The 27,600-nt window shown below is 44.4% G+C and overlaps 1 protein-coding gene across 3 annotated transcripts in view; it reads left to right on the forward strand.

Annotated features, from left to right (window-relative positions):
* Positions 1 to 27,600, forward strand: part of LOC121292247 (spectrin beta chain, non-erythrocytic 1-like) — a 265,589-nt gene that overhangs the window by 114,763 nt on the left and 123,226 nt on the right. For all 3 annotated transcript variants that reach the window (XM_041214009.1, XM_041214008.1, XM_041214010.1), the window contains 7 exons: positions 349 to 461; positions 883 to 1,070; positions 8,785 to 8,902; positions 12,098 to 12,256; positions 16,097 to 16,399; positions 17,697 to 17,847; positions 23,244 to 24,114. In XM_041214009.1, coding sequence (XP_041069943.1) covers positions 349 to 461; positions 883 to 1,070; positions 8,785 to 8,902; positions 12,098 to 12,256; positions 16,097 to 16,399; positions 17,697 to 17,847; positions 23,244 to 24,114 — 1,903 coding nt within the window. The remainder of the gene's footprint in view (positions 1 to 348; positions 462 to 882; positions 1,071 to 8,784; positions 8,903 to 12,097; positions 12,257 to 16,096; positions 16,400 to 17,696; positions 17,848 to 23,243; positions 24,115 to 27,600) is intronic.

Below are 27,600 nucleotides of genomic sequence, written 5' to 3' on the forward strand. Positions count from 1 at the left end.
CTTCCTTTTGTCACTGACCACAGCAAAAAAAAAAATTAATATATTTCAAGGGTGTAGCCATTTTGCATGGCAGATAATGTTAGGCCAAGTTCAGACTAAAATGCGCTGTTAGATCTCAAAAATGGAGTTGTGCCAGATGTCATGATAAAAATGAATGTTCTCCCTTCCCTAAGACCATAAGACATAGGAGCAGAAATTAGGCCATTCGGCCCATCGAGTCTGCTCCACCATTCAATCATGGCTGATAAGTTTCTCAACCCCATTCTCCCACCTCCTTCTCATCCCCATTCTCCTTGATAAAGAGTGATACCTGATTAAGAAAGAATTGTCATTTTCTCCTCTTTACAGATGTTTTTACAGAGAATCCGGATGAGAAGTCAATCATTACCTACGTGGTGGCATTTTACCATTACTTCTCTAAGATGAAAGCATTAGCGGTGGAGGGGAAAAGGATTGGGAAGGTTTGTGTTAAATGGATTTGTTTGTTTAAATAACCAACTTCATCCAAGCAGGTACATTTGAACCACTTTCTTGGAATGCTGGTGAGAAAATCAATCTGACATGATTTTTTAAGACAGACAAATTCTTTCACTTTTGATTAACCCAATAACATTAGGATTACATGATCAACTTATTGTGGGCTCATGGCTTGTGAGGTCTGTAATTTCCTTTTCATGTCCTGCTGCTCACTCTTGTTTATCTTGCGTCCTTATTTTGAAAATTTGTCGTTATCCATGATTTAAGAAAGAGTAAGAATCGCTATCTCACAAGCAGCCATAGAACAGCATGTTTTATTTATCTGGATCAAATTGATGCTACTCCAGTATTTCAGGATGGATTAAGAACTCGAGATATCCTACAGTACATTACATCTTTATCCAGGTGTTGGACAATGCAATTGAAACCCAGAAGATGATTGACAAGTATGAACAATTGGCATCAGACCTGCTAACATGGATCGAGCAAACCATCATTCTCCTCAACAGCCGGAAGTTTGCCAACTCATTGACTGGAGTGCAGCAGCAACTGCAAGCCTTCAATACCTACCGCACAGTGGAGAAACCTTCCAAGTAAGTTGCAGAAAGAGGGCTGCTGTATGCTTTAGTGTCTGGTTACAAATTTTTAGATGAGTTCTGTTCTCCAACTACGTTTTGATGTTTTTGATCCTGCTGTCGTCCTCTGGAATTATTAAATGCATATTGCTGAAAAAGAGAAACATTGAAGCTTTTCGTCTTGCACTCATCAGGACACTTTGCAAGAATACCAATGTCCTGACGAGTGCAAAACAAAAAACTGCGACGTCTTTTTTTTTCAGAAATGCATATTGTTCGGGAATGCATTAGGTGATGACAGATTGAGCAACTCCCAGATCTGGATAAACAACTTACACTTAAATTTGTGCAAAACGTATGTCAAGGTTCAGACTGCTGGATGCCCAGATGATTAGTTGGACCATTTGGTTTTCCACTTGTGTGTAGGTAGCGAATCCTTTTCTTGGAAACCTTTGCAAAATGATGCTACCAACTAACTTCATGCCACAAACCTGTAGGGGCAGGGACAATGTAGGAAGATAAGGTAAGACTGTACTATCACTGAGCTGGGTCATCAAAATATAGTCACTCAACCCAAAGTAGAACACAGGAAAACATTACTTTTTTCTTTGTAATTCCGTGATGCTACAATATGTGAAACCACTACACCAAGAAGTGCATTAATAGCCATTTTGTAGTACGGAGCTTGAAGTTTGCTTAAAAACGAGACAGGCTATCAAAGCTTTTCGTTTTACACCCATCAGGACAATTCAATTTACCAATTGTAAAGGGAACAGCAATTTTTACTGCATAAGAGAGTGCTGATTGATTGGCAAGTGGACTGTGATTGGTAGAGATGTTTCCATGGAGAATGCACCAGGGAACAGTTAACTGCCAAGCTTTTGTTTAAATTCAAACCAGATAGGTTGACCCTGATTGGCAAAGGCATTGCCCTGGGGAATGAACCAGGGAATGGCTGTCACCCAAGCTTTTGCTTAGTTGAAAAAGGCACAATGCATGGACATGCCCCTTCTGTCTGCAAAGGACAAGGCCCTGTGTGTGAATACATGTAGCTTCAAGCATGAGGAAGTAAGCCACACTGTGAATCCAATTGATAACCTTAAATTGGCTTTCAGTGTAGTTCTTTGCACAGTCAGGATTGTTCAGCAAGTGATGTCCAATTGTGCATCCAGTGTTGGACACTATGTTTTGAATTCTGCAAGTATGGGCTGGTTGGGTATGCCCAGTGCTTTGCCTGTTGCAAACAGTCAAAGGGACATGCTGGCATCGTACCAGCACTGAAATTCATATACTATATCACTCATTTGTGTGATAGGTAGAACATCTTTTTGGCTTGATGGCCACTGTTAGTGGAGAAAAGCACTTGTGTTGCTACTGCACAGCAGCAGCGTGAAACAGCTAGCTTCACCTCAGGTTTTTGAGACATTTTACATTTTCAGGGTAATTTGATGTAGATGGGGCACTTTTCAGGACCAAAAGTGGCAGCCTTAGGCCCATTCTTGAGTTTGCGCGATATACAGCGAGTAATAATCTGATCAAGGTAGCCATTTTCTGGAAGATTGCTTTGATGCGCCCTATTTCAACATCAAGCTTGCACGGTGAGTGAATGACTTAGACCCTACTTACGAGGTTGCTAATAAGGCCAATCTCATAGCGTTTGGAACTATAGGATTCCCAACCTGTACATTGACCAGTGAAGGTAGGTTTGCAGTAGCCAGTAGTGGAAAACCCATTAGCAGATTTCTCAACTAGCATGTCAAGAAAAGGAAGCATTTTAGACGGCTCCATTTCAAAGTTGAATTTGAGTGCAGGATGGAGCCCGTTAAAGTCTGTAAGGAAATTCTTACATGAAGCTGCGGATTCAAATGGAGCAAACGTATCATCTACATATCTGAAATATACAGGGGCAGGAGGTTAGGGGTCATTCCATCAAAGATGCATTTCTTGTGGAAACTGACAAAGATATTTGCAAGAGCTGGACCTAGAGGGGAATTCCAAGGCAACACCATCTATTTGGGCGTACATGATGACATTAAAACTGAACATCTCTTCTCATACAATATTAGTTGTTGTTCCCTTGACAATTGCTATTCTTGCGAATTGTCCTGATGATTGTAAGAATGTCCAGCATTCGGGGTAAACCCTCCGAGCTGTTAGGGAGGGAGCTCTAGGATCTTGACCCAGCAATGATGAAAGAATGATAATTTATTTCCAAGCAGGATGGTGTGTGACTTGGAGAGGAGCTTGGGAGGTGGTGGTATTGACACTTACCTGCTGCCCCCCTCCTGGGCAGTAGAGTTTGTGGGTTTGGAAGCTGCTGTTGAAGAAGCCTTGGTGAGTTGCTGCAGTGCATCTTGTAGTGGTAAACATTGTTGCCATGGTACTTGGCAGAGTGGGTGTCAAGATTCGTGGTGATCTGCCCAGATTGCTTCTTTCCTTCCTGTTCCTTCTTGTCATGCTTCTGCTCCATGGTTTCTCACTGTAGAGCTGGTAACAAGGGCTGTCACCAAAGAATGGCAAGGTTGGGTGGTGGATGGGGAGCCAGTCAAGCAGGTGGATCTGACCTGGATGGTGTTGAGCTGCTTGAATGTTGTTGGAGCTGCACTCATCCAGGCAAGCGGATAGTATTCCATCACACTCCTGACTTGTGCCTTGTAGCTAGTGGAAAGAATTTGAGGCTTCCAGGGATGAGTTACTTGCAATAGATTATTCAACCTCTGGCCAACCCTTGTACTCAGTTGTTACAGAGAGGAGGGGCTTTAACTTAAACAGCTCTGAAAGGAGGTTCGGGGCAAAGACTACAGAGTAAAGAATTATTGTTTCACATGATTCCAGAGACCAGAATCAAATCCTAATACTGTATTCCTTCACAGAAATTGGCAAGTTGAAAACTGATGCTGGATAATTCACTGTTCCGGTAGAGTTGGCTTCCACAATGAGATAGGCACACAGAGATGAACTAGTCTTGTAGGCACTGATACAGAAATGCAGAAATTCCATGGAAACAGTGTAGATGGGGCCAGGCAATCAAACCTGGACAGAGCTTTGTATCTGTGCTGCTGCTTGGTAGATGGAAAGATGGCAGACTGCCTTGGAATCCAGCAAGTCAGCATAACTGATTCTCCCAGCTGTGAGGGGAGGAGGGGGAGGTCATGTCACATGAGTCCCACCTCTCCTCTTTGACAAAAGATGTATATGTCTTTGGGTTCCTGAGGTTGTTAATGTTCCAACCATTAAGAACTTGAGGAAGATTGGAGGGTCTTTTGTCCTAGTAGACTCTGGTGGCCAGGCCTGGCTTATGAAATGTAGATGGCCTTTGTATAATTCCCTTTGAATTTGGTCTCTGCAGCCCACAAGGCCGTTAGCATCTCTTCAGAGATAACGAGGTGTCAGCTTCTCAGATACTGCCAGAAAGTTCCTTTTGTTCAGGATTACAGGCAGACATAGCTTCAGCCTTCTTAAAGCCCTTGCCCTGTTTTTAAAATTTTAGAAATGAACTAGGAGGATATCTATATGTTTTATGAAAATATAGAAAATGATATCTTAGCCCACTGACACAGTATTGATGTGGGTTGTCCAATTAAATTTCTGGTCAGTGGTGACTTCCAGGATGTTGATGATGGGGGCATTGACAATAGTAATGCCGTTCATGTGGAGGGGAAGCAGTCAGATTCTACGCTGTTGGAGATGGTCATTGCCTGGCACTTGTGTGACACAAGAGTTACTTGCCACTCATCAGCCAAAGGCAGGCACAAACTGCTTTAGTATCTGAGGAGTTGTGAAAGGTACAGAACTGTGCAGTCATCAGTGAACATCCTCACTTTATGATGGAGAGAAGCAGCTGAATTTGGTTGGGTCTGAGGATCTGTCCTGAGAAGCACCTGCAGAGATGTTCTGGGTCAGGGTGAGGGTTAGCTGACTACAGCAGCCATCTTCCTTTTTGCCTGGTGTAACACTAGCCAGTGGAGTGTTTTCCCCCAATTGCCATTGAATTAAATTTTACTAGGACTCCTTCATGATGCACTTGGTCAAATGTTGCCTTAATGTCTTCTTAATGTTCCTGACCCCTGCAGCTTGGCTCTTTTGTCTCTATTTGGACCAAGTTGTAATGAAGTCTGAAACCTAGTTGTCCTGGTGGAACCCAAATTGAATGTTGATGTGCAGGTTATTGCTGCGTAAGTGCTGCTTGATAGCACTGTTGACAACATCTTCAATTACTTTACTGATGATGGAGAGTAGATTAATGAGGCAGTTTAGCTTTGTCCTGCTTTTTGTGAACAGGACATACCTGAGCAATTTTCCAGTTTGCTGTGTAGATGCTAGTGTTTTAGCTCCACTGAAACTGCTGGGCAAGAGGTAGGATGAGTTCTGGAGCATATGTCTTCAGCACCACAGCCAGGATGTTACTGGAGCCCATGGCCTTTGCTGTATCCACTACACCCAGCCATTCCTTCGTACCACATGGAGTGAATCGAATTGACTGAAAACTGCCATCTGTGATGCTGGAGATCTCGGAAGGAGGCTGAGGTGGATTGTCCACTTGGCACTTCTGGCTGAAGATGATTTCAAATACTTCATCCTTGTCTTTTGCACTGACCAGCTGGACTCTATCATGAGTGAGGATAGGGATGTTTGTGGAATCTCCCCCTCCTGTTGGTTATTTAATTGCCCACTTCCATTTACGATTGGATATTGGAGGACTGCAAGGCTTTGATGTGAATCGTTGGTTATGGGACCGCTTAGCTTTGTACTTCCATGCTGCTCCTGTTTTAGAATGCATGTAGTCCGGTATTGTAGCTTCACCAGGTTGGCATCTCATTTTTAAGTATTCCTGGCACTGCTCCTGGCATGCTGTCCAAGAGCCCTCATTGAACCATGGTTGATCCTGCTTTACGCTAACGGTCGAATGTGGGATATGTCGAGCTGTGAGGCTACAAACTGCGGTGGAAAGCTATTCTGCTGCTGCTGAAGGTGCACTTCACCTCATGGCTGTCCAGTTTTGAGCTGCTCGATCTGTTCTGTATCTGTCCCATGTAACATGGGTGGTACTGCCACACAACATGATGGAAAGTTTGCTCAGCGCGAAGACAGGACTTTGTCTCCACAAGGTCTATGCAGTGGTCAATCCTATCAATGATGAATGCTTTCCTGGATGAATGCATCTGTGATAGGTAGACTGTTGAGGATGTGCAAGTGTTTCCCCCATGTTAGTTCTTTCACCACTTGCCACAAGCCCAGTCTGGTGTTCAGGTCTCGGCTAGCCTGGTCAGATGTGGTGCTACCAAGCAACTCTTGGTGATGGACATTGAAGCCCGCCACCCAACTACATTCTGTGCCCTTGCTACCCTCAGTGCTTCTTCTCAATGTTGTTCAATGTGGAGGAGCACTGGTTTATCAGCTGAGGGAGGGCAATAGGCGGCAAGCAGCAGGAAGTTTCCTTGCTCATGTTTGACCTGATGCCATGAGACTTCATGGGATTCAGAGTTAATGTTAAGGACTCCCAGGGCAACCCCCTCTCTTAATTGTATATCACCATGCCGCCACTTTTGGTGGGTCTGTCCTAGCAGTCTGTTTGGGTGATGTGGTTGTCATGATTGAATAGCTGGCAATCTGAGAGGGTTGGGTGTGAGGATGACTTGAAGCATTGAACGTTATGTATGAGTGGTGATTGATAGAGATTATTGGTAGGTGAGTGATGGGGTGTGGTGCATTGAGCAGTGAGTGAGGCTAGTGGTGCAGTTGCTAGGGTCTCACATTTGAAGAAAAATTCACTGGCCTTAACCACTTGACTTTTGCGACACTTGGCTCAAGTCCTCGGACCTTGACCTAACTCCTGGCATTGACCTCACGTGCCTTCTGAATGTGTGTCTGGCTGGCCTCCTGGCACCTTATGGATCCAGGGTGCATCTCCTCCTCCTTTCTATCTCCTCCACCAAAGTTCCAGTGCAGTGTCCAAAAATCTTGGAGCTCAGGCTCTCCCACGTTGTGCCGTAACTCACTATTTCTCAGGTCAGATTCGCTCCCTGCACAACTGCTGGCACCTGCTCCAGCCACAATGCGTCTCCCCTTTAAGCAGTGCAGGCTGGCTTCAGCTGGTGCAGGCCACTCGCGATTGCCTCCTGCTCAGGCACCCAGTCTATTAACAGTGTGCGGCTGCCCAGTGAAATCATTGAAATGAGCGGGCAGCTGGAAATTGATGTGTCGCTTGCATTGCGATCAGTGTCCATGGGTTAATTGCACATCTCAAACCCCATGCCTGTTTTGGTGGGGGTTGAGGTGGTGGGGGGGATTCGAATTTGGCCCCCTGTATATCTTTTTGCAAGGACAATGGAAAACAAATTTACCAGAACAATACCATTACATAAATCAAGATACAATTTGGCTTTATTAATAATAAAAGAGGGGAGAATGGTCAAAGGGAGCTTGGGGGCAAGAACTTATTGGAAATCTCCTGTAATTTTCATTGTGTAGTTGCTGTAATGCCACCCTATCTGGCTCACTCAGGTCCTTCATGAAAGGGAACCTGTCAACCCCAGCAAGTCTGATCAATATGTGACTCGAGTCTCAGACTATGTAGTGGGTTCTTAATGCTTTCAGGGTAACTGAGGATAAATGCTGCTTTGTCACTGCCACCCACATTCCAAGAACAAATAATTTAAGAGTCATCTGAATGTCTCATTGATTCATTTCAGGCTATCAGCTCCAGTCTTTTGCTTTGCATAATACATATCAGTTTCATCCTTGTTGGAGTTTAGCTTGTTAATGTCAACTTAAAGTAGCTGACAGTGGAACTTTGAATACCAGTTATAATGGAGCGGACTTCTTTCCTCCTCCCCCAGTCAGAAATCGAGCCTCCCCACCCCCGAATGATTGCATTGTTGATTACTTTGCCTCTCATCACTCGCCTTAGTTCTTTCCAACTGAGCTCATCTCAATTACTCTTGCCAGCGACAGCAGCTGGCATTGTGATAGCTAATCAATTGTTTTGCCTGCCACCTCACAGCTTCCGTCACATAATCATTTGGGACTTCCAGCCAGCCATCGAATCATCCACAGTTTTCAGGGAGTGAGCCAAAAATCCTCTCCAACACTGTTCCCTGTGGTCCTTTTAGCTGCACAGGTGTTAATTTTGACACTTTGCGCTCACCGCCAGCAATCGTTCTGGAACTTCTAATGCTAACCTCCATTACACAGACAAGTTGAAAATCAGCATAAAGCCTACCCATCAGTGCAGTGCTATGAGATCAGAACCTGTATACGACCAGGTAAAGATTATTAACCAGTTGAACATTAGAACATTTTTGCTTAGCATTCCAGCACTATTACATAAACTGGTGCTGTAGGAGTCTATTCCAAACAGCACTCTTTTTCCATACATTGTTGAAAGGCAAGTCTGGTCCTGTGGGAAACCCAAGGTTTAAATTGTAAAAGCTTCCATTGCATTAAGCTTGATATACTCAATCATATTGGTACCTAAGAAATAGACCTGAACAACAAGAAAACTTAATCTGCAGAGCATTGTTTCGGCATCTGTGGCATCTCGCTGAAATGACGGACAAAACACTTTTGCAAATTGTCATGGCTCCCTCCTCTGCAATGCTGCTAATGTTTAATTCCCAGCAGGCCAGCTTCAAGAGCTGTTGTATCATTGATGTTGATTTGTGACAGGTTTTCATACAAAGGTATCTTTTGACTTGCATCGAAAATAACTGAAGCTGCTGTCCTCCGACAGGTTCCAGGAGAAGGGTAACCTCGAGGTGCTGCTATTCTCCATCCAGAGCAGGATGAGAGCAAACAATCAGAAAGTGTACACTCCGCACGAGGGCAAGCTCATCTCCGATATCAACAGGGTAAGAGCTTTCTTCACTCGTCATTTCCATCAATCCATTTGAGAGTGCAGATAAACCCAAGCGTCTTTAATCATTTTAACTGTTGGTTGAATTTAATCCCTGTGCTATTCTTCTGGCAACATAACATTGCCAGTTGCGGAGGCTTTCTGATACAGCAGTACTGGAGAGCAGCTGAGGCTTGGCATTCGTTTGAACACTTTCAGGGGAGAGTTTATAGATGTAAGGAGTACATTCATGTTCCTTTCCATCCGTAGTTTGCAGATAAATGAATCAAGTCATCAGTGTTTCGTTCCAAAATTCAGTTTTAGGTTCCATATGTCGGAAAACAGCTTTTGATTGAAGTTTAATTTGTAATGCTTTTGAAAAGTTTTCTTTTTTCAAAGTAACATTTCATTCATAGAAGAATGCAGGCTATGCAGAGTGAATTCACTTCTAAGAACATTTTCAGACTGAAAATAACTTTTCAGTGGTGGACTTCGTATATTTTCTCCCAACTTTGTTTACTTAGCTCCTGTAGAATAATAGTTTGTTTTGATATGACATCGTTGCAGATGTCTCAAAGTGCATCACTTGCAGTGAGACTTTGTCAAATGCAGTCACCTGTGCTGTGTAGCAACAGTTGATATTGGGCCGTAACTTCCGGTGGAGTGGCAATTGAATCGGGTTGCCACTCTGCTTGAAAGTACTTACCTTGAAACCCAGACGATCCTATCTCTCCGGACCTTCTGACTCAGACCAGGCGAGGTCTGGGTGGTGCAAACACATCCCTGGGGCCCAGTGTCAAGGGCTGCAGTTACGTAAGCCACGCCCTGCCTTTTTACGACACTAGTTGCTGTAAACCAGGTAAGTGTAAAGGCCCCACCAGGTTTAAAGGCCCTTGACAAGGTAGGAAGAAGGTAAGTGCGTTAAGGTAAGTGGGTAGGATTAGGGGGGGTATTGGGTTGGGCCTTGGTGGCAAGGGGTTGGTTCAGGCTGTGATGGTGGGGTGGGGGGGGTTCGTGTTGGGCCTTGGAGGGAATGGAGTATCGGGTCGGGCCTTGGTGGGAGGCAGCTGTCAAGTCAGGTTGGGCCCTGGAGGGGGGCGGGGGTTAGGATGTTGGTTCGGGCCCTGGGCGTGTGGGGGTGGGTGGGGAGGTCAGGTTGGGCCCGGGTGTGGGGGGGGGGGTGGTGACGGTGGGGGTGTTGAGTTGGCTCGGACCTCAGGGGGTGGTGGGGTGCATATGGGTGGAGGTGAGAGTAGGGATGGGGGCAGGTTGGTGGTTGGGGGTGGGGGGGGTGGGGGATGGGGGGTGAGAGTGTGGATCATCTTTGTGGGTGGGGGGTGGGTGGAGCCCCGTGGGTAGGGGAGTTCCCATCAAGATGTGTAGCCCCTTAGGGGTGGGGGGAGTCTCATGGGGTAGTCGGGAGGGGTGGAGGGCTTCCCCTGGGCGGCTCAGGGTGATGGGGGAGACCCGTGGTGGGGGGGGTTGGGAGTGGGGTCGGGGGCACGGGTTGTCCCCAGGGGTTTAGAGGGGAGTGGGTGGGGAGTCCCATGGGGGTTGATGTGGGTCTGTACAATAATTACCCAGAATAAAGCAGTGGTTTTAATTCTTCTGAATTTTTCTGGGTAACTATCGATGCGACAAGTCAGAACCGTCTGAAGTTTGCAATTTAAATTGCATTTTCGGATAGTTCCCAGTGCAGAGCAATTGCCCCGAGGAAGTTTGCACTGCCTAGGCAATTGCCATGGATACCTTATTTGGGATACCTTTCAGTGGGGATTCCCCAGTGCTTCTCTGGGGTACCCTCCAGATATGACGCCCTGGTGCTCGGAAGTTACGACAGCGTATCATACACTGACAACCCTTTGATACCAGCCCAATTTTGTTTTTTAGGATGTGAATGTCACTGGCAAGGCCAGCATTTATTGCCCATCCCTTATTGACCTTTTTGCAAACATCGGGTTAAGTGTGCTTCATTAACGGGGTTTTGTGAACAGCTCTGCAGCAGAGAGTAGGCTCACGAAGTGCATCCAGACACATTTCTGGATGGTGATCAGGAGCGGGAGCTTGGCCCACTCCCTCTCATATCCTCCTGACACCGAAGGTCCACATTGCTTTCCTGACAGACATCCTGAAATCAGTAGAGATGGGGAATCAAACTTGAGTGTGTTTGATACTGTCCTACAAAGTATAGAACATTTAAAAGGTGTTCAAGGGGCCCTTGTTTTATGTTTGTAAAGACCAAATACTTTGAAAATAGACTTAAATGAAAATTAGGATTCAATCACAATTCTAAAAATTTCTCATGAAATAGATTAGATAAGAAGATTTTTTGGAACAACTCTCCCTCTGTCACTTACGTACATTTTGCTCTTTATTTGTGAAGCTTGTTCCACGGTCTCATAGGATCAAGCACTGCCTTCAGCTGAGAAGGCAAGTAAATGAGTAGCTTGTAAAACTCCTTCAATACTGTTCTGAAGCAGCTTGCATGAGGTGCCTGGTCACAGCAGTGTGGCTGGGATAACGAACTCGGGGACATGGGATTAAACCCCAACAAGCCCCCCACTGCTCTGGGTTCCAAGGATTACTTTTATAACACATCATACTGCAATATAAGAACATAAGAACTTGGAAATAGCAGCAAAAGTAGGCCATTCGGCCTCTTGAGCCTGCTCTGCTATTCAATAAGATCATGACTGCTCTGTTTGTGTTTCGATTTCCACGTTCCCATCTAGCGCAGAAAGCCTTTGATCCCCTTGCCTGACAAGAGTCTGTCTACCTCCGCCTTAAAAATACTCAGTGACCCCGTCTCTGAGGCAGAGAGTTTCAAAGTCGCACAACCCTCAGAGAAAAAATTTCTCCTCATCTCTGTCCTAAAAGGGCGACCCCTAATTTTAAAAACAGTGGCCCCCTAGTTCTGGACTCACCCACAAGGAGAAACATCCTTTCCATGTCCACCTTGTCAATACCGTTCCAGTGGAAACAAGCCCAGTCTGTCCAACCTTTCCTCATAAGACAACATACCACACCTGTTCTGTGTGAAGTCAACAAGTGAGGGCAATGGCATCCACACATAGAACAGTAACTTCAATGCACTGAATTCAGTGTGGTTTAAACTAAGCAAAGATATTGAATTTTTTTTTTTCAAAAAAGGAAGGTGTACCATCTCAACATCTCACTGCTTGTGACGTTTGTATCTGGTGATTCTGCACAGGGCTGGGAACGGCTGGAGAAAGCAGAGCACGAGCGTGAGCTGGTCCTCAGAAATGAACTGATCAGACAGGAGAAACTGGAGCAGCTGGTCCGTCGCTTTGACCGCAAGGCCCTTATGAGAGAGACGTGGTTGTGTGAAAATCAGAGGCTTGTCTCGCAGGTGAAGACCTATTTAATTTTATCTCGGGAAACATACATCCAGTAGTTAATGGGGTAATACAGCATTGTCGCTAAAGTATCGAATGACCTTTTCAACTTTCAGATTGCGCTAACCATAGAGCCTGTTCATCCACGGGAATTTTTAATTCAGTTAATGCCTGATAAAAACCAAAACTTGAAACATGCTCAGGGAGTCAACTGAGACATGCAGTGTAAAAATGTTATGCACTGAACTATACACTTGCAAGCAGGCTTTATAGCTCTGTATTGCTTACTGCCAAATTTCAGATCTGTACCCCTCCTCAGTACATGGACCAAGGGCAGAATTTTATGGCCCCGTTTCAGCGGGGGCGGGGCTGTAAAATCCGGCGGGCTGTTATAAAAAAAGGTAAAATCCCGCTGTCGTAAAATTCTGCCCCCATATGTAACAGGCAAACAATCTGTTCACATACCCTTGGCAATGCTGTGTACAACAAGGTGAAGCCTGAGACTGATTCCCTATTCCCTCTTTATGTGAATTCACCTGACCCCCAAATGGCATCGCATGTGACTTGAAGATGGTTTTATGACGTTAATTGCCCGCTTCCTCCCAATATAGCTCACCATATGGGAAATCAGGGTTGATCTCAGCATGTTACGTCATCCATCATTAATAGTAATTTTTTCATCTTGACACACAAGCGATGCCCTGGGCTTCAAAGGCTGGTGTAAAAGATGTAAAATTCTGCATGGTTACCAACCGATAGAACTGCATTTGCACCATCTGTTAGGATTTTCAAATAAAATTAAGGGACTTGGGTTGCAAATTGTAAACATGCGGTGTGTAAAAATGTGTATAATTTGTCACATGATGTTCGCACACGCACGCAAACACACTGGCCTGAACTTTCAGTCAGCGGGTGGGTGTGATTAGTGGGCCCGGGAGCTGCTGGGAAACGGACCACCGACTGTGATTGGACCCCGACTGAGATTTCACGCTGGCTGGCCAATTAATGGCCAGCCAGCGTGAAAGGCACCCTGAAAAGCTCAGCGCTGCCGGGATGGTGGGGTGGTGGGGTGGTGGTGGGGGGGGGAGGTGGAGGGAGTGTGGGCGATGAAGTCGGCGTGGGCACGGGCGAGCACCGACAGAAAGCTCCCCGAAGGCAGAGAGCTGCCTCGGAGCTCAAGACCCAGAACCCAGGAAATAAAGTTTTTAAAAACAGGCAAAGAATGTCCAAGCATCACAATCAGGCGCCTGAACATATAGATTATAAAAATGCTGTGCACAGATTTCCGTTTTTACTTAATAACAGAAACCTCATCCCGCACTTGGATGAGGTTTGATGAAAAACGTAAAGGCCGCCTGGCCGATTTGCCCGTCCGCCAACTGTAAAGTTGGACGGGCAACATGAAATGACAGACAATTGTGCCGTTAACAGGCTTGATTACCGCCTTAATTGTCGGCGGGCACACTTCCGAAGTTTTGCAGGCGCCCGCTGACTGAAATATCGCGTGAGCGTGGGATGACATCAGGATGCTCGCTCGACATCATCTCACACGGTTTCACGCCTGATTGGATCGAGCGGCTGCCTGCCCAATCAGCGTAAAATTTAGCCCACTGTTTCCTTGACTATGGAGTAGATACATTGTCATATAACTAATTGTATGAAGCCATTCCTGGTTTGTTTTTCAAGTGCAGATGATGATTCTATTTTCAAATGAGAAATGAGGGTTGGTTATTTGAAGGAACTGTATTATCAACGTCTTCTATTTATTTTCTAATCACTTCCCGAAACCAAGCAGTCTTGCTTCCCCTTACCATGCGTCCGTGACTGATGAACTGACAGATACAATGGTGAGCATGCTACTTTGGAATTGGGATCAGTTTACAGATGAACCGAAATGTTCATCGTAGCAGGAACCCATCATAGTTTTATCACCAGAAGTTAACCATTAAGCTGTGAAGCACTTTTCAAATGTTCAATTTAAGATCCCACGTACACTCTGCCCCTACCCAGCTCCCCAAAGGTGGCAAGAAACATTTTTAGAAGGATGTGCAGTGAAACTACCATAGAGCTTATCAGCACTATTAAACGTTAACTTATAATCATTCATTTGTTGCATTGGCTTGGATATGAGTGAATGTATTTGGTATTGAAGTCTGTTTCGATACAATTATTCAATGTGAAACTGTTGTGTCTTTAACTATTTGCCCTCGCCCAGAGGTTTGTCACTAAAAAATATTATTTTGTGTAGCAGCAATTCAGGATGGCGAAGGCAAAGTATTAATAAAGTTCTTTGTCGGTTTTACTTGGGCAGTGTTTTGCTTCACATCAGTAGATAGTTTATTAGAATCTACGAATCTGGCTGGCTGGACAGGCACAATTCCTTGCTCAAGCCCAATATTATAACATAAAAGGACTGGATCTTGCTGGACGGGAGCTCCTTATCGTGTCAGCCTTTTGGTAGACTTTTGCCTCCAACCTTCAGCTCAAAATAGTTTTGTGCCAAAACTTGTTGTACGTGCATGTTGATAATGGCACTAACAGAGCATCTGGGATCTTAGTGAACATTGGGACCACAGTGTATGTGTTTAACCAATGAGATTTAAGGATTCAGACAGCAATGGAGGAATGACTGAGAAGGAAGACGAATTAGAGTAAAATCAACTACAGAATGAGAAATAAAGAGAAGGAAAAGAGATTGGATTAAGAGAGAGGAAAAAGAGATGAAGAACAACTAAGAAACCCATTTTTAAACTTAAAATTTGGTACTTTTAAAACCTCTAACAACAATTGACCACATGCAGGAATGAAATTGAACAGTTTAAATTGTCCCCTTTCTGAGCAAGAACAGTTGATTTACATTGCATTAACGGCTATCGTGTTGGCGATGAGGTACTTACTCTGTTAAGATCCAGGCTTAACTTTCAGTGGTGAATTTAGTGAGCAAGCAAATTCAGCAAGTTTTAAAACTAATGATGAGGCTGAGATGCCATTTGTGCAATGAAAACAGTAGAGCAATGTAAATCAAATGGCAAACTCTGGAGATTTGCCTTATCTCTTAATCTCCTGATCTTGTTGGTCAATTTTAACATTAATAACTCTATGCATTGTTAAACCACAGTTATTTTTCCAGCAAGGTCCAGGCCATTGTGCTTTTAAAACAAACCAAAAAATTATTGAAGCGCAGGAGCTATTTGAAAATCCAAACTCCTCCGCGCACATTCTAATGCAACTATCTACTGGTGGTTATACTGTCTGGATACACGGCTTCTATTCTGGACCTTGGGATTTGAAGCTGATGATGACATTTTGGAGCTAAATCATGCATTAATCAGTTCACCTTCCCACCACAGAATCTGTTCATTCAGACCGTATAGCCAGGATAAAGGTGCTTTGGTGTTTATTTATGTTGCATTGCATTAGGTGAGCTGCTCAGTGCATTTAGTTGGTAATTCAGGCCTAGAAACATTGTGCGCATTCAAGAAGCAGTGTAACTTTATAGGGTAATGTTGTGTTGTGGCCTACATGGTGTTTACTTTACTTTTTGAATTAGCTTCTGATCCGTTTACTCCTTCCAGTGGCTGTCTCAATGTGCTGGTGTTTCTGTCTTCTGGTGCAGTGCTCTTGCATGTTACTGTAACATGAAAACAAAACGTGATGTATGGATGCTCCTGAGTCGTGTTGTTCTACAATAGTGCCAAGCATGTCACATTGATATTGATTTGGCCTGAAAATTGGCAAGGTTAATGTGCAAGTTTGCTGTTTCCTGTAGGATTCAGTCATAGGAATGTGACTTGTCACGGAACAGTTCCAGTCTCTTATGTATTTATAGTTCCATTTATCCAATTTGACCACAGGATAACTTTGGCTATGACCTGCCTGCTGTGGAAGCGGCCATGAAGAAGCATGAGGCAATTGAGGCAGACATCGCTGCTTATGAGGAACGTGTGCAGGCCCTTGTGGATGTGTCAAAGGAGCTAGAGGCTGAAAATTACCATGATGTTAAACGTATTAATGCCAGAAGGGACAACATCATGCGACTGTGGGAGTATCTGTTGGAGCTGCTTAATGCTCGCCGAGCAAGGCTGGAAATGAACTTGGCTCTTCAGAAGATTTTCCAGGAGATGCTTCACATCATTGATTGGATGGACGAAATGAAAGTATGTGTTAAGAATGTTTGTTTATCTATAGTGTACGCACATGTTGGTGCTCTTTTACTAATGGGACAAAGGCAATGGCTGATTGATTGGATTTTTCAGTACTTAAGATGGTCAACGCTACTTTTGAAAAATAAAATCACAACATAACTGTTAGATCCTTTTTATTGCTTGTGTTCAGATTTCTTTCTAGTTTGGACAGTTTTTAGAAACTAGAATCAATAAAGGACACAAGTACGAGTTCCGGATAACTTTGTAATTGCTCCAGGTTGGTAAAATGATGATTCGTATTAGGGGGACATCAGGAATCCTGGTCAGTAGAGAATTTAGGTTGGTAGAGTGCCGGATAACACAAAGTTTACTGTATTCAGTCTGATCTGATTTCTTGGCAGTTTTTTGTCATTGGTGGTTTGTCATTGTCTTCCATTTTAATTGTGTATGTTAATCCACCTTCCTCAGCAAATGCTCTCCAGCTTAGTACAAGGGAGTAATGAGCAATGTACAATTATCATTAATGATTATTTGTACTGATTTATTTGCAGCAAACAAGTTCCAGTTGTATCCCCTGCTCTTTTGAAATGTGACTTAATTGTTCCTTCTCGTTTCTTATCGGATAAATTAAATCCATATAATTATAAAAAAAAGCTTGTCAATCTCTTGTAATAAGTCAAACAATATGCTGTTTTGTAAGGACATGAAATTATACCACGTAAAGCACAATTTAGTGAATGTGACAGAAATTTGGATATATGATATCTGAACTTTGATACGTGTCTTAATTAGATGTTATATATTCATAATATATAGTCCAATTAAAGTGTTCAAGGTGTCTATTTGATCTTTAAAAACACAAATTTCCCTGATTCATAAGGCACAGCAATATTTTGAGAAATGGACTGGCATTTGGTTAATTTAAAAAGCAATATTTCGCTTACAAAGTTTACTTTTAGAAGAAGCTGGGGCAGGAAAGAAAAATAGGGGATGCGGAAAAGAAATAAATTATACCCTGTCCTGATTAAACAATAAACATGGATAAAAAGAACCCATTTTTATGCTGGCAAATCTGTCACTGAGGTTCACAAAATGAACCAACTACAATGTAGGTAACAATGTAAAAAGCAAGTGGTGAAAATTGAGCTGTTTGGAAGTCCTAAAGGTCTCTTTATGCATCAGCGTTTTAACTTAAGCTTTAGAAACAATCAATGGCATTTTTATTTATGTGTGTTTACGTGTGTGCATGTGTGTCTTTTTACTCACATTCAGTTATTTTAGAAAGCTAATTGTTTAATTTTCCTTTCAGGTACAACTGCTATCACAGGATTTTGGTAAACATCTAATGGGTGTAGAGGACCTGCTTCAGAAACATACACTGGTGGAAGCTGACATCGCGATTCAGGCAGATAGACTGAAGTTGGTCAACGCAGGGGCACTCAAGTTTGCTGAAGGAGAAGGTACATATTGATGTTTCTGAAAAGTCCTCCGCTTCACATGCTGCTTAACCCTTTTGTCATCAAACTGGATGCCAAGGACAATCACATAATTGGCAAAAGCAACTGCAAGGCTTTGATTTTCAATTTTTGTTGCTGTGTCTATTCATGGAACACTTTGAATACTGTGTGTTCATTTGAATATCGATACACAGTAAGATCTTTATTATCCAGCATGAGCGGGAAATGGGTGGTGCCAGTTAACCAAAAATGCCAGTTAACTGAAAGTTCCATTTACCAATCGAATGCAGCGCAATACTTGTAGCATGGACTCATATGCAAGTACCCGGGAAGTAAAGAACAGTATTCTTTTTACTTCTAATCTTCAGCAGTACATTAAAACATAAATTAAAGTACAAAATAATACAGAATACAGGTACGGGTTCTGGATAACTTAGTAATTCTTCCCGGTTGGTAAAGTGATGATTTTGTGTTAGGGGAACATCAGAAATTCTGCTTAGTGGAGCATTCCGGTTGATGGAATGCCGGATAACACAAAGTTTACTGTATTCAGCCTGAGCTGTTTTCTTGGTAGTTTTTAATCACGGGTGGTTTGCCATTGCCTTTCACGGTCAGGGGCAGGGCAAGGAGGCAGGTCCCATGTCTACCTCAGCCAGAACAGGATTCAAACCCACGCTGTTGGTATTATTCTGAACCACATTCTAACCATCTAGCCAGCTGAGATAAGCAACCCCTGTGTGTAGAGTGCCTTTCGGCCTCAGCATGTCCCAGCGCACTTAATGGAAAATGAAGTACTTTTTGAAGATGCTGTTGTATTGTTGGGAAATATTCAGTAACTAGTTTTCACAGCGGAAGTCCCCACAGCAGCAGTGTGATAATATTCAGATAATCTGTCTTTATTTTATGACTTGAGAAATAAGCATTGACCCCAAGACTGAGGAGAACTACCCTACCCTTAGAATAATGCCATAGGGATCTTTGTTGACCTGAGAGAGCTGATAGCTCTCTCAGGGTTTAATGTCTCATCCAAAAGATGGCCCCCATATTACGTAATACTCATCGATTCAGCTAACTTAGACAATTTTTAGTTTCTTCCACGCCCTTCCAGGTCAGGTATAGTTTGCATTTGATGTTATGCCAAGAATATATTTCTTACTTCACCAAGGCCAGAATCTGCAGGTTGGCGTGTGGGGGTGGGCCCCACTCGCTGATGCATAAAATGATGCGCGGTGACATCGGGCTTGCGTTCTGACATCACCGCGCATCATTCAGGTCTTCAGCTTGGCGGGCGCGCGACGGAGTCGGCTGTGTGCCCGCTGAACTGTCAAAGGCCTATTAAGGCCATTTAAAAACTAGTTAAAGTTATTAACTGAGCTGCCCGTCCAACCTTAAGGTTGGCTGGGCAGGCGAAGAGCCCAGGCGGCTTTCGCATATATCATAAAGCCTCATCCACGGGCGGATGAGGTTTCATGAAGGGTTTATAAGTTAAGTACATTTTTTTAATTAAAGTTCATTGGCATGTCCCAGCTCACGTGATACCGTCGCATGAGGGGACATGTCTTAAATTTTTTTTTTTCTCTTTAGTTTTAATCTTCCTGAGCCAGCTCTGTGCCTCAGGGAAATTTCTGCACTCTTTCGCTTGTATGTACAGGAGAGCGCGGGCCCCAACTCCGCCTACTGCCCCCCCCCGCCCGCCCGCCCGCAAAGGAAGCGCTCAGCCTTAATTGACCCGTCCATGCAAAATGGCGGCATGCAGCTGATCACGGGTGGCGATTGGCTGCGCACTACCACCCTCGCTCAGCCCCCCTCCGACGGGGAGAAAATTCTCCCCCAAGTTAACTTCCAATTTATCACACCTTTGTAGACTTTGAGCAGGATTGCTGTTTTGGTGCTAATTGGTTGCCATAATTAAGAGGATTTGAAGGCTGGAGACTTAAGCCCATTAGATTATGATTGCCGGATCCTTACATTCAGCAAAGAAAAGGATTTGGAATCAGTCTGGACTGAGAATTTGGATTCCTGGTGGTAAAACTACAGTTTTGTTACTTGTAATTAAAACTGAAAAGTCTAGGATCCTTTATCTTGTCTGACGTTGGCAGTGACTGGAGCTGCAGGGCATGTAGAATATATTCTGAGTAACTAGCAATGTCATACCGGACAAACATTGATGGGAAAGGATTAATGAGGTCTGCAGTAATTTGTTTTGTTGGCCAGAGTTGTTCATCATATGGTTTGTCTAATTTTTCAGTTACCTTAATATACAATTTCTAAAATACAGAGTGGTGTGTGAGGCGGGGGGGCCGATTATGGATCTGAAAGGGGATTTATGTTTGAAGGCAGGAGGAATGGCTGAGGTACTACGTGAGTACTTTGCCAAAGAAGATGCTGCCCAAGAAATGGTGAAAGAGGAGGTATTTCAGACACTTCATGGGTTTACGATTGATAAGGAGGAGGAATTAGATAGACTGGCTGGACTTAAAGCTGATAAGTCACCAGAACCAGATGGGATACATCCAAGGATACTGAGAAAAGTAAGGAGGCAACAACTGTGATCTTCCAAATTTCCTTAGACGTGGTGTGGTGGGTGTGTTTGAGGATGGTGGCGCCAGAGGACTGGAGAATTGCAAACGTTATACTCATGTTCAAAAAAGGGTGTAAAGAGAAGAGCAGCAACCACAGACCAGGCAGTTTAACCTCGGTGGTGGGAAAGCTTTAGCAAGGATAACTCCGTCTAAAATAAACAATCACCTGGGCAAATGCACCTGGGTGAATTAAGCAAAGCTAGCACAGATTTTTAAGGGTAACTTGCTTGAGCTTTTTGATGAGGTACCAGAGGGTAGATGAGGGTAATGCTATTCATGTGGTCGTCTTGGACATCCAAAAGACATCTGATGAAATGCCGCACAAGAGATTTTTGAACAAAGTTAAAGCTTATGGAAAAGAAGGGACAGTACCAGCATGGATCCGAAATTGGCTGAGTGAAAAGAAACACAGGATAAAATTTAATGTAGGCTTTGCGGGACTTGCCTGCCAGCTGGAGAGCCAATGGGAGCCCTGCGTTATCTCTTTCTGGGAAGGCCCACTGGAAGTGCCAATCCCACTCTTAACTAGGCTGTGGCAGCCTTCCCCAGGATCAAGGACCCTGGGTGCAGAGGTCCAACCCACCAAGAGTTGCTGGCTAAACAGGGGCCAGCAGCTCATCATTGCTCGGTTGCGCCACTGGGGATGCGGTGGTTGCTGCCAGTATTGCACCCAACCAAGGCCCAGGTTCTCCCAAGAATCCAGGCGATAGGTGAGTGATAGCAGGAGAGGATTGTGGGAGGGAGGTTGCGCGGGAGGTTGATTGGTGGTGGGGGGGGTTAGCAGCAAGGGCAGGGGGCTGGCTCTCAGCACTTCCATCACCCCCCCCACCCCCCCCCACCACCACCACCCACCTTCCTGATGCTGGTCCCTCAATCAAGCACTGTGCCATTGAACATAGACTCCCTCCTTCGCCACTGGAAACCTGCAAGCACCTGCAACAAGGTTTGCTTTTTGGGCTCCCTGCACGGCAAATCTCTTGCCTGTTGCTAGGTGAATTCCAGCGATGGCAGAATGAGGCCCTTAAATGGACATTAATTGGTGTTTGGCGGGGCTGAGGTGTGTTGGGAAGGTTGTCCATGAGCCTTCCCACCATGGACTTAATCAGGCTAGAGTGTGAAGATGGCAGAGACCCCTCCTGCCCAATTAAATGCCCACCTGCCAACAAACCCACTACAGGGGAGGGCATTGAATTCCACCCAGAGAGTAGTGGTGAATGGTTGTTTTCTGGACTGGAGGAAGGTGTATAATAGAGTTCCCCAGGGCTCTGTGTTAGGAGCTCTGTTGTTCTTTATTTATGTTAATGACCTAGACTTGGATGTGCAGGGCAAAATTTCAGAATTTGAGCTTGGTACAAAACTTGGAAATATTATGAACTGTGAGGAGGATTGTGTTAAACTTCAAAATGACATAGAGAGGTTAGTGGAATGGGTAGACAAGTTGAAGATGAAACTTATTGCAAGTAATTATGAAGTGATTCATTTTGGTAGGAAGAATGCAGGGAGGTAATATAAAATAAAGGGCACAGTTGTAAAGTGGGTGCTGGAGCAGAGAAACCTGGGGGTATATGTGCACAAGTTGTTGAAGGTAGGACAAGTTGAGAAAATGGTTAAAAAAAACAGATGGGATCCTGTGTTTTATAAATAGGGGCATAGAGTACAAAATCAAGGAAGTTATAATAAACCTGTATAAAACATGGCTCGGCCTCAACTGGAGCATTGCATCCTATTCTGGGCACCGCATGTTAAGAAGGGTATGAATGCATTAGAGAGGGTGCAGAAAAGATTCATGAGATGGTTCAAGAATGGTTTCAGGGGTGAGAAACCTCAGTTATTTTGATAGATTGGAGAAGCTGGGACTGTTCTCCTTGAAGAAGGGAAGGTTGAGAGGACATTTGATAGAGACATTCAAAATCATGAGGGGTCCGGACAGAATAGATAGGGAGAAACTGTTCCCATTGGTGGAAGGATTGAGAACCAGCGAACACTAATTTAGGGCAAAAAAACCAGTGATGACATGAGGAAAAACTTTTTCATGCAGCGAGTGATTAGGATTTGGAATGCACTGGCTGAAAGTGTGGGAGAGACAGGTACAGCCATGGCTTTCAAAAGGGAATTGCTTCGTTATCTGAAGAGGGCCCATTTGCAGGACTGTGGGGAAAAGGCAAGAGAAGTGGCACTAGGTGAATTGCTCTTGCAGAGAGCTGGCGCAAACACGATGGGCCAAATGGCCTCCTTCTGTGCTGTAACCATTCTATCATTCTATGAAACAAAACCCAACATCACATCAGTTTGCAATATGCAATTTTAGCTTGAGGAACTTGCTTTCCCATAACATTGGCTGCCAGGATGAATCGCCCCATAATCTGCTGGACAGAACAAGATTACTTTAAGAGCTCAATCTGGTCATGTGATAAGTAGTTTAGATTTAAGACCTCATATAGTCTGGTGGGGATGGGGGTCAGGGTCAGGTGATACTGATAAGTTGCATGGAGCTCACTTGTTTAGTTTGGGGGTATTTTCTAAATTTCTCAATACGTTTGTGACTTGGTTGCCCTGTGTGTTATCCTATATATAACCTCCAGAGCTTTGTATTACTCCATATGTAAATACACCTTGTGCTATTACATTATACTCCAGGCATTTTGTTGTCCTATGATTATGATTGAAAGGAGGCAAAGTCAATTTATTCTCAAGATCTGTGCTACCAAAGAAATGATTTTTTTTGTGCCCACGAGAAATGGTTACCAAATGTAGTTTGACCGCCACAACATTCTCAGCAGAGGGATCACTGACATTACCTGTGAATCTCTTTTCCAGGTTATACCCCTTGTGATCCCAATGTGATCAAGGATCGTGTCAACCACCTGGAACTGTGTTATGAGGAGCTGTGTGTCCTGGCGGCTGAGCGGAAAGCTCGCCTGGAGCAGTCCTGTCGCCTCTGGAGGTTCTTCTGGGAGATGGCCGAGACCGAGGGCTGGATCCGAGAAAGAGAGCAGATCTTCTCGTCGCAAGATTATGGGAAAGATATCACCAGCATTGTGATCCTGCAGAGCAAGCACAAGGCACTCGAGGATGAGCTGGGTGGCCTCAGCACGCACCTGCAGCAGACAGTGAAGGAAGGCAGGGGCATGATTGCAGAGAAGCACTTCGCTTCGCCCGAGATCCAGAAGCGAATAGACGAGGTCCTTGCGATGTGGAAGGATTTGGAGGAGCTGGCCGCTTTCCGCAAGCAAAATCTCCTGGACGCACAAAACTTCTTCCAGTTCCAAGTGGATGCCGACGACGTCAAAACCTGGCTGCAGGACACTTATCGCATCGTGTCTTCGGACAACGTGGGTCATGACGAATTTTCAACGCAGACGCTGGCGAAGAAGCACAGGGACCTGACGGATGAAATCATGAAGTCCGGGACAGCCATTGACCTGCTGAATAAACAACTGCAGAGCCTCCCAGAGGAGTTCAGGAAGCTGCCAGAAATAAGGGACCGGCAGCAGGAGATTGCGGAGCTATATGCCGACCTCGTAGCTCTATCGGACCTGCGGAGGCAGCGTTTGCAGGATGCCCTTGCCCTTCACATAATGTTCAGTGAGGCCGACGCGTGTGAGTTATGGATGAACGGGAAAGAGAAGTGGCTGGAGGGAATAGAGATTCCAAAGAAACTCGAGGATCTGGAAGTAGTGGAACACAGGTACAAATACAACAGATTTATTTATCTATAGATAAAAACAAAAAAATTGCGGATGCTGGAAATCCAAAACAAAAACAGAATTACCTGGAAAAGCTCAGCAGGTCTGGCAGCATCGGCAGAGAAGAAAGAGTTGACGTTTCGAGTCCTCATGACCCTTCAACAGAACTTGAGTGAATCCAAGAAAGGGGTGAAATATAAGCTGGTTTAAGGTGAGGGGGGGTGTGCGAGGTTTGGGTGGGGGGAGAGAAGTGGAGGGGGTTGGTGTGGTTGTAGGGACAAGCAAGCAGTGATAGAAGCAGATCATCAAAAGATGTCACAGACAACAGAACAAAAGAACACATAGGTGTTAAAGTTGGTGATATTATCTAAACGGATGGGCTAATTAAGAATGGATGGTAGGGCACTCAAGGTATAGCTCTAGTCGGGGTGGGGGGAGCATAAAAGATTTAAAAATTTTTAAAAATAATGGAAATAGGTGGGAAAAGAAAAATCTATATAATTTATTGGAAAAAACAAAAGGAATGGGGAAGAAGCAGCATTTCACTTGCATTTTCCCCAACTTATTCTACTGCATTCGTTGCTCCCAATGTGGTCTCCTCTACATTGGAGAGACCAAACGTAAACTGGGCGACCGCTTTGCAGAACACCTGCGGTCTGTCCGCAAGAATGACCCAAACCTCCCTGTCGCTTGCCATTTTAACACTCCACCCTGCTCTCTTGCCCACATGTCTGTCCTTGGCTTGCTGCATTGTTCCAGTGAAGCCCAATGCAAACTGGAGGAACAGCACCTCATCTTCCGACTAGGCACTTTACAGCCTTCTGGACTGAATATTGAATTCAACAACTTTAGGTCTCGAGCTCCCTCCTCCATCCCCACCCCCTTTCTGTTTCTTCCCCCTTCCTTTTGTTTTTTCCAATAAATTATATAGATTTTTCTTTTCCCACCTATTTCCATTATTTTTAAATATTTTTAAATCTTTTATGCTCCCCCCACCCCCACTAGAGCTATACCTTGAGTGCCCTACCATCCATTCTTAATTAGCACATTCGTTTAGATAATATCACCACCTTCAACACCTATGTGTTCTTTTGTTCTGTTGTCTGTGACATCTTTTGATGATCTGCTTCTATCACTACAACCACACCACCAGCCTCCACTTCTCTCCCCACCCCCCCCAACCTCCCCGCCACCTTAAACCAGCTTATATTTCACCCCTTTCTTGGATTCACTCAAGTTCTGTCGAAGGGTCATGAGCACTCGAAATGTCAACTCTTTTCTTCTCCGCTAATGCTGCCAGACCTGCTGAGTTTTTCTAGATTTATTTATCTGTCTCGTGCATGTTCATTCGTAGTGTTCAAGTCAAAGCTTAATATTCTCACAGATCTTCCAAGTTTTAGTGGACTGTTGGGAGGGCCATGCCGGCCCCTGGCGATTGTAATCAGCAGGTCAGGCAGCAATTGTGAAGAGGAAAAATAAACAGCGTTAATGGGCGGGATTTTCCGCACCCCCCTCACCGGTGGGATCTTCCTGTCCCGCTGAAATGAACGGACATTTGAATGGCTCGCCGCATCCGCCACGGTGGGGAGGGGGGGATCCCGCTGTGGTGGTGGGGGGGCCACAAAATCCCGGCCAACCTCTCGGGTCTGTGACCCCTCAGCCGATCTCCACAGTTGCTGCCCGACCCCCGGTGAATGTTTTCAGCGGGCTGTGTTTTTAATTTCAGATTTGCAGCATCCGCGGTATTTTGCTTTCGCACTCATCATTGCGATCACCCTGAGTGACAGAGTTAAAACCCTGAGTATTTGAAAACTGCACGTTATCCAACCCATGGAATGCTTCGTTAAGAATGAACCTTATTGAATTCATGACTCAAGGTTACTGGTGATGTGCAAATTAATTGATAGGGAACAAAAATCACTTTTGAACTATACTGTCCTTGAACCACTTCATTCCTCCCACCCTCCCCTTATTAAAATGACGCAACTGACCCCTATTTTGTGTATATATATATATATATATATATATATATATATATGTATAATATATATCTTATATCTTCCTTTTCAAACATTTTTTAAGCTTGTACCATTTTCTAATTTAATGTACCTGAGAGCGATTACAAAACCATAATCTAATTATCACAGGTTGAGAGGGGCAAATGGCATAACAAGCCATGGTTTGAGGGGAGGTGGTGGCGTAGTGGTAATGTGGTTGGACTAGTAATCCAGGTGGAGTAAGGAGGTTCAAATCCCACCATGGCAACTGGTGGAATTTAATTTCAATTAATAAATCTGGAATGTAAAGCTAGTCAGTAATTACCGTCAGTAACGGTGGTAGTGACCATGGCAACTATCATCGATTGTTGTAAAAACCCATCTGGTTCACTAATGCCCTTTAGGGAAGGGAATCTACCATCCTTGCTTGATCAGGCCTGCCTGTCACTCCAGACCCACAAGCAATGTGGTTGACTCTGAACTGCCACCTGAAGCAAGCCACTCAGTTCAAGGGCAATTAGGGATGGGCAACAAGTCTGGCCTTGCCAGCGATGCCCACATTCCGTGAAAGAATAAAGAAAAAAAACAACGATGAATAATTTAGAACATGCATCTGAAGGTTACAGCCTTATAACAATTCTCTATTATTTCTTATTCGCCCTAATATTTCCTGTTGTGATTTTATTCATGGTGAGCTATTTATTAGCTTGCTGTATTCTAGCTGTCCTGTCAGTACAGATGCTGAGTCATCGTGCAGTTAACATTCATCAAGGCTATTCAGTAGAATACAGAAAATTAAGGCAGAAGCTGGCAGAGATTTTGGGGATTATGAGACGTTTTGAAGAGGTAAATAGTGAAAATTGTTTGGCGGAACAGAAATGAAGGATGAAAAGTGGATTATCACCAGAAAAACCAGGAGGGCAGTTGGAAATAAATGAATTAACACAGGTTATTAGGATATGGAATGTTTAGTCACAAGTGACTAGTAAAGTAGGGACCACTTAAAAGGGAGCTGGGAGGGCCTTTAGTGCCAGAGGATTTAAGTGCTGGAGTAAAGAAGTCTTGCTGCAGTTGTATAGAGCCTTGGTGAGACGACATCTGGAGTATTGTGTAAATATTCGGTCGTCTTACCTAGGGAAGGGTATACTTGCCATAAAGGGAGTTCAACAAAAAGGCTCACCAAGCCGATTATTGGGATGGTGGGATTGACAGATAGAGGAGACAGGGCCTATATTCCCTAGAGCTTAGAAGAATGAAACCTACAAAATTCATACAGGGCTTGATGTGGTCGACTCAGGGAGTATGTTTCCCCTGGCCAGGGGGAGTCTAGAACCAGGGGCTCATAGGCTGGAATTTTCCGTGTCCATTGGTGCCGGGTGTCATGGCGGGTGTGAGCGGACAATATGGCAAGAAGGCCAAAAGCCGTTTTCCTGCCGTTGTGAATCCAGTTTGCAGTTGTCCGCTCCGCCCGTGAATGGCGGGCTGCATTTC

This window comes from Carcharodon carcharias, chromosome 20 (genome assembly GCF_017639515.1).
Source record: "Carcharodon carcharias isolate sCarCar2 chromosome 20, sCarCar2.pri, whole genome shotgun sequence".
Lineage (NCBI taxonomy): Eukaryota > Metazoa > Chordata > Chondrichthyes > Lamniformes > Lamnidae > Carcharodon > Carcharodon carcharias.